The sequence below is a fragment of the Gastrolobium bilobum genome, unplaced genomic scaffold (assembly GCF_033153095.1).
Source record: "Gastrolobium bilobum isolate Gb01-03AN ecotype WA unplaced genomic scaffold, APGP_CSIRO_Gbil_v1 utg48165, whole genome shotgun sequence".
NCBI classification, from domain to species: Eukaryota; Viridiplantae; Streptophyta; class Magnoliopsida; order Fabales; family Fabaceae; genus Gastrolobium; species Gastrolobium bilobum.
This window is the reverse complement of record NW_026896449.1, coordinates 223,159-231,138: the sequence shown is the minus strand read 5'-3', so window position 1 is coordinate 231,138 and position 7,980 is coordinate 223,159. Positions and strand designations below refer to the sequence as shown.

The 7,980-nt window shown below is 39.1% G+C and overlaps 1 protein-coding gene across 1 annotated transcript; it reads right to left on the bottom strand.

The window, feature by feature from the left end:
• Positions 1–1,942: 1,942 nt before the first annotated feature.
• On the bottom strand, positions 1,943–4,789 carry LOC133299815 (uncharacterized). The gene is made up of 4 exons (XM_061499305.1): positions 3,691–4,789; positions 2,990–3,539; positions 2,723–2,939; positions 1,943–2,455 (listed from the first exon to the last, which is right to left on the bottom strand). Exons 1-4 carry the CDS (start codon positions 4,787–4,789, stop codon positions 1,943–1,945), a joined length of 2,379 nt encoding a protein of 792 aa, XP_061355289.1.
• Positions 4,790–7,980: the final 3,191 nt, after the last annotated feature.

The following is a 7,980-nucleotide window of genomic DNA, read 5'->3' as shown; positions in this document are numbered from 1 at the left end:
TAGGAATGAGAGCAGCTTGGATCCTTGCAACAACTTGATCATTGATGTTCACGAAGGCACTAACAGAGAGATTCAACTCCAAACCAGTTGGAGTACGAGTAGCCAGAGAGGCAAGACACTCAGTTAAACCCAACAAATTGTCTGTCCAAAATAATGCATCATTACTGTCTCCAATCTCCCATTGCATTGCTTGAAGAAAAGATGGCCAAACACTACACAGATTTTTCCAGAAGTATGAGTCATATGCTTTATGATTTACTTCCCTCCGAAGATCCAAACCTCTCTTATATTTACTTGTTACAACTCGAACCCACAACGAATCGGGCGAAGTAAGTATCGTCCATGCAAGCTTGTGAAAGAAAGCCATATTTTGGACACGAAGGTTAATCACCCCTAAGCCACCCATGCTCTTAGGCTTGCAAATATTATCCCATGCAACCAGATGAGATCTCCTTTGACCATTTTTATCACCCCAAATAAAGGCACGCTGCAACTTCTTTATTTCATCACAAATGGCTACAGGAAGCAGACTGTGTTGCATTTGAAATATAGGAGTTGCTGAAATAACGGAGTTGGAAAGTGTAATTCGACCGGCAAAAGATAAGACCTGGTTACTCCAACCAGATAACTTGTGCCTAATTCTTGCAACAACATCAGCATAATGGTCTTTGGTTACTCGACCATGTTTCATCATGGACCCAAGATATCTCCCTATATTGTGAGTTTGCTTGAAGCCACACACATTTGTGATATCATCTACAATGTGAGCATCTGTATTTTTCGAGAAAAAAATACTAGATTTCGGAATACTAACCTTTAGGCCAGACATTGAACTAAAAGTCTCCAAGCAATCCACTATAACTTTGATTTGATCTAGAGAAGCTTCTGCAAACAACATCAAATCATCAGCAAACATCAGATGGGCTATCTTAGGACCTTTTGATCCCACGGAGATTGGCTTCCATCTCTTATTGTCAACCGCATCTTGAATGAGATGAGACAATTTTTCCATGGCTAGAACAAAAATGTAGGGAGATAAAGGATCACCCTGACAAACTCCTCTTGAAGGAAGGAAGTCACCTGCAATGGCTCCATTCCAAAGCACTGAGACCTTATCAGAGTTGATACAATTCATGATAATATTTGTGAACCAGTGTGGGATTTGAATTTCATCCAAAATTTTACGAACAAACTCCCAATTTAACATATCATAAGCCTTTTCCAAGTCGATTTTAATTGCCATGAAACATTTTCTTCCTCTCATTCTACGCATTGAATGGATCAGCTCTTGGGTGATGATGATGTTGTCCTGGATATGTCGTTTAGGAACAAAACTAGCTTGGAAGGGAGACACCATCTCTTCCATTAGGGGCTTCATTCTGTTAACCAGAATTTTACTGAGGATTTTATAAATGACATTGCACAAAGAGATTGGTCTGAGCTGCTTAGCACTTTCAGGTCTCTTTACTTTTGGAATGAGGACCAGAAGAGTCGAGTTCACAAGGTGAATCAAATTGGGATTCTGAAACATCATGTTAACATCCTTAATAACATTAGTCTTAATAAGACTCCAATTCTTATGAAAAAAGGCAGCTGGAAAACCATCTTCCCCTGGAGCTTTTGACCCATTGATACTAAAAACAGCTTTTGAAATTTCGTCATCCGAAAGATTACGAGTCAAATTAGATAGCAGATCATCGTGCAGAAGGGGCCAAGTAGTCTTTGATTTCACCCAATCACGATTAAGGACTTCCTCACTAAACAAGTTGCTATAGAAATCTGTTACCAATTGATGAAGTTGTCTAGCTTCCTTCACCCAAATCCCATCAGAATTTTTTAACTCAAGAATCCTATTCGAACTTCTTCGAGTAGCTGTTTTAATGTGATAGAATTTGGTGTTTCTATCCCCATCATTTATCCATTTCACCCTGGCTTTTTGAAATCATAAGATCTCTTCTTGTATGAGAACCGCATCAAGGTCCTTCCTAACCTCCTTTTCTCTAGATTGGAGAGATAAGTTGGTATGATAATCAACATGATTCTGAATTTCTGCAATACTATGCAATAGGTTAGTCTTCCTATTGGAAATGTTGCCAAAGACTATCTTGTTCCATCTTTTTAAATTTGGAGTCAGATCATGCAGATTCGTTCTAGTGTCTTTCACAACATTCCAGCTCCTAGCCAGAAACTGAGTAAAGTTATAATGCTCCATCCAAGCAATCTCAAAGTGAAAGGGACGATTTTTCCAACCTGTGTCCAAGTTAGACAAGTAGACCAAAATGAGACTATAATCAGAATAAATCCGTGGAAGTACCTTAACGCCAGCATCAGTAAAGGTAGTCTTCCAACTTGCATTAGCACAGGCTCGGTCCAGCCTCTTAAAAACACGATCAAGATGAAGAAACTTCGGACCCTTCCATGTAAACCAAGGACCTGATCCTCCAAGATCCAGCAGCTTGCAATTATGAAGAACATTTGCAAAATTGGAACATCTGTTTAAGTTAACTCTACAGCCAACTTTCTTCTCATCCCGATTTGCTATTTCATTAAAATCCCCAGCCACCAACCACGGCCCATTACAATGGAGACTAATGTTTAGCAGATCATCCCATAGCTCCTTTCTATTTTCTTCCCTAGGACTCGCATAAACTGCCGTGCAAGAAAAGGAAGGAACATGAAAATTCTGAACTTTAAAATGAACAAACTGTTTTGTGTGATTAACAATTTCAACGAGATCAGTCTCATCATTCCAGAGGATCCAAATACCCCCTGAGTAACCTTCTGCCTCTTGAACAAAAGCATGCTTAAACCCAGATTTTCGGATAATGTCAGAAGCTTTTTGACCACTACACCGAGGTTCTAGAATCACTACAATACTAGGCTTATATTTCCTAGTAAACAGAAAAAGCGATTTTTGAAAATGGGGTTTCACTGCTCCCCTACAGTTCCAGAAGAATAAATTCATTAAAAACTATGTTGAACGCAAGACTCCAAGGTTCTTGCATCCTTCATTCTTGAAATATCTTCCTGGTGAACTCTGTCCACCTCCATGCACGTAGAGATGGTTGAGGTTTCAGGATTTTGGATGTCGCTGCTGTTGTCAACTGATATATCAGGACCAGTTTTATGAAATGTGTCATATAACTGCTCTTGATTCTGGTTCAAAGTGCTATCTGCTTTCATCCCATTTTCCTGATCATGTTGATTTGCTTGCATAGGACTAACCGCCATGGGAGTAGCAATTGATGGAGATGGTGGAACGGGAGTACGATTTTCACGATTTTCACTCTGGACTGGACACCTCTTACCCGTGCTTGAAGAACGAGCCGCATGCATAGTAGGAACCGTTGATTTAGTCCTAGGGGTATCTTTGGACTTTTTGGATTTAGTCCATATTTTCTGAGGAATTTCAAACTGAGGGGCCCCCATATGAGGAGTAACAGAATTAATTATTTGATTATGATCCTCCTCATTAATAGGTCCAGCTGTTAAGATTGCAAACCGTGATTGCGTAATTTCCTCCTTATCACCATGATTATCTCCATGATTATCGCTGGTCATAACTCCCTTATTACCATGATTACCATGATTATCGCTGGTCATGATTATCGCTGGTCATAACTCTCTTATCACCATGATTATCGCTGGTCATAACTCCCTTATCATTATTCCTTTGTAACGTTTTTGAACCAGCGCCTGGCTGGACTGCACCGGTCGTCTGAGGAGGTTGCCGGCTCCTGCGTTGACGGTTAACAACCATCCAAGGTCCCAATCCTTTGCTTCGATGGAATTCTGAGTTGCCAGGTTCCTCTTGATGAATTTGATCGTCATTATGAATATCGGATGAACTGCGTTGCTTTGGAGCAGCTGAACAATTCTCGGTGCTATGTCCATATTTCCCACAACCAAAACAAATGAGCCCTAATCCTTCATACTCAATTTGTTTGGTAAATCCTTCCAGCACATAATCACCCTTTAATGGCTGAGATAGGTCCAGTTCCACACATATTCTTGCAAACCGTCCTCTTACATGAGCATTTGTATTGCTGTCTACCTTGATCATCTTGCCTAACCAGTTTCCAATCCTTCTAAAAAAAGCTTCATCATAGAATTCAATGGGAATATCCGGTAGACGAATCCAAGCAGCAATCTTAGCAATTCCAGCACTATTAGGTCTGAAAGTTGGTTCCCACTTCCTCAACGATAAATAATGACCCAAAACAATCCATGGACCACCGTTCAACGCAAAATTGAGATCATCCTTCTCACTAAACTGGACTACGAAAAAGTCATTACCAATATCAGTGACATTGATTTTGCCTTTTCTAGCCCATAAGACATTTATTTTTTTCTTCATAAACTCCACCCTAATTTTCTTCCCAAGGAGTTTAACAATCAGAGCTTTCTCCCAAGGTTTCCTCATTCTCTTCCTTGCTCTTTTGGTGCAACTAAAATAAGTACACCCATAATCTTCCTCCCACATCTTAATTCCTCCATGGTTGACATCCTCTTCCTCAGCAGGTTCCTCCCCATCTAAGTCTTCCTCGGCAGACGCCTCTCCTTCCCATTCATCATCTTCTCCATTATGACGCATCAGAATTTCCCTCCAGGTTGAACGTTGGCCATTCTCATCTTCCATCCAACCTTCATGTCTAGGTATCATAGATACATCATTTGAAAACTGATCTCCCTCACCTTTATTCCTCTTATTACTTCTTTGAAGAATGTCAAGTTCTTCACTTGATTTGCCAGGATTCTTCCCATGATCACCTTTCTCTCTCTCACTCATCGCTCACCAATCTATATAAAAAAATGCTGATGTTATTTTTAGATTATGTTTGAGTGTGCGTTATCTCCTTTGATTGCGCATGATTAGAGTTATTTATTTTTTTGTTATTTTATTTTGCCTATTTAAGGCTTGGAGAACTCTATTATTATTAGGTTGTTTTTTGGTTAAATAAAATTACGAAAAGAGAAAAGTGTTTTCTCGTAATTCTTGTTTCGTTCTTCTTTCTGTTTAGTCAATTAGTTACTGCGTCGGCATTATTTGGTAATCAGAGCTCTGTTGTCAAATAAATGGCTGAACAGAACAATGGCGGTCGAGGTCGTGGATGACGGGGTTGAGGCGACGGCGGTGGTAGAGGGCGTGGTAACACCCTTAACGACGACGAAGAACAACCACACATCGACGTGTGAAACACCATAATTGTAGCAATGGGTTCTACAATGGCAGAACAAGGTAGACGAATTCAAGAGCTCGAACAACTATTTGCCCAAACACAGTTGGACGAGTCAGATGAAGGAGAGGAATCTGAAAGATCATCTCATGGAGAGGAAAAGAGATTCTGGACTGGAACCAGGAGCGACGAGGACGAAGTCAACCTGAAAATCAATTCTTTTTTGCTAATATTGGGGTGAAGATTGAGATCCCAAAATTCGAGGGCACCACTCATCCAAATGAGTTTATCGACGGGTTACACACCGTCAAAAAGGTTTTTGAAATCAGAGACTTGACAGAAGACCAGAAGGTCCCGATCTATGATGAATCTGATGAAGAGAAATATGATGAGAATCCTATTATGGATGCTCCAATTTATAACGAGTTCCCTATCTATGATAAGTATGATTGGGAGCAAAACGATGAGAATTCAGAGGTGGAAGAAATCTCTTGTAGTGATTTCGGTGGAAAGTTAGTTATTAGAAATTCTAATATCTCTAACAAAGTTGAAGTTCTACCCAAAGATATCATGCAGAATGATCCTTCATTCAAGAAGTCTTTAGTTTGCAAGCAGTATTATAATTTTGGGGACAACGAGCATAACAACCTCATGTTTCATGGAGATAAAGATTTAGCTTTTGGTAAAAGTTTAATTGGAGATCGTCAAGGGCAATGGGACTTGCTGGTACATCAGACAAAATTTCCCAATGGCGGATGACAGATGCGATCATTGAACCAAACTGTGGGCAATAGTCCTTTTGGAATAGTTTATGGGTTTTGTCCACTTACTCCCTTAGAAGAACTCGCTATATTTCTAGTTCCCAAGCAGTTTAGTATGAATGCAGACAAGCGTATCAAGAAAGAATTGCATTCACAAGGCCTAATCTTAATTAGGGAATTTGGTGATATTGTACCAAAAGAGTTTCTACCGGAGTTACCATCTGAAGAAGTTGATATTAATGAAGACGAAGCAAATTCGAGGGTGAATCTTTTCCTAGCGAGGGAGGATGATGCACCCGAGCTGACTGACTTGGATTGGACTTTTCTATAATTTATTACATAATTTAAGGCTTTTAAATAATTGTTAATTATTTCTCTTTTTGTTATTTTTAGATTATGTTTAAGTGTGTGTTATCTCCTTTGATTGCACATGATTATAGTTATTTGCTCTGATACCAAATAATACAGAAGCAGTAACCAATTGGCTAAACAGAAAGAAAAAACGAAACAAGAATTACAAGAAAACACTTTTCTCTTTTCTTAATTTTATTTAACCAAAAAACAACCTAATAATAATATGGTTCTCCAAGCCTTAAGGTGTCGGGAAAAGTCTTTTTAATGGTTTATATTATTCTCTAACACTCATCACGCAAGAACCCTTTGAGCTTGAAGCATGAATATTATACATGCCCGATTTTTGGTTTACCTTGTGCTTATTTTAATTCCACTAGAAAATGGAGGGGCGGTAAGAATCGAACTCGTGACCTTGTGATCACTGAAGCTCTGATACCATGTAAGAACCACTTCAACCCAAACCCTTAAAGTGTTGGGTGAGGGCATTTTCAATGTCTATATTATTCTCTAACACAGTGAAGCTGATTTCAAACCCTCAAAATCTTACTTTTGGCAAGAATAACAGTAGCAACGATAGGTTACTCCAAAACTCAGTTAGGGCGCTAGTGTCATGACTTGGATTGATGACCCAAAAGGGACTACTAGTCAAAGGCTCACCCAAGGGGGAGATTTGAAACCACGCACATAGGGAGTAAATGGGAGGAGGTTGCTAAAGAATCTGATTCTTACTCTATGACACTTCCAAACGCAATTACAAACATGGTTAAAACTAAATGGCTCCACTTGAACTTTAAAGTGTCTTCTATCAGACTGTCACCAAAAAATGAAGGTTCGTGCAAGCCCCATTATTGGAGGAAAATCCTAATAAAGCCACGAAAGCTTTACGTATGATCACAAGAAGCAATGCATAGAATCATCAGTATAGAAATTGGTCAAATCAAAGCTAAAAAAAGTACATATTTTTGGTACGACGACCCAAATGACCATTGAATAACGAAGTAAAATCATACATGTAATATGTACGTACTTAGTTCACACACACACAAAAAACACAAGAAAAAAATCTCATAAACCCTAATTAAACCTCAGTCAGGGTGAAAATGAGGATTGTTAACCTCAACCTAAAACAAAAAAACATGAACCAGTTATGATGTTCATTTCATCTATAATCTGATGGAACATTACGAACCATGCCGGTAAAAATCATAATTTTGGTTGAAATTGAAGCTCTGGCGATAAAAAATGAACTATGGGAAGGCTGGGCCTGCAATCTAGAAGGCTTCTGGCGCAGATCCTCTGGAGAGCATTGCATGAGTTCAACACGAACTGCTGCACGATCATTGGTTGGGAGAGAAACCCGCGAATTTTGGTCGAAAGGTTGTGATGGGAGCGCCATGACTGAAAATGACGAAGTAGGTGAGTGAGAAAAGAGGGAGAAATGTAATGCCTAACTATAATCATGCGAAATCAAAAGAGATAACGCACACTTAGACATAATCTAAAAATAAAAATAACAAAAAGGGAAATAATCAATAATTATTGAAAAGCCTTAAACTATGTAATAAATTATAGAAAAACTCAATCCAAGTCAGTCAGCCCAGCCCGGATGCATCAACTGGTCTCTTGTTAATTACATGGCGAATCTCCTTCATGTCTGAATTGAGAACTGTAACGTCCCTTAATATTAA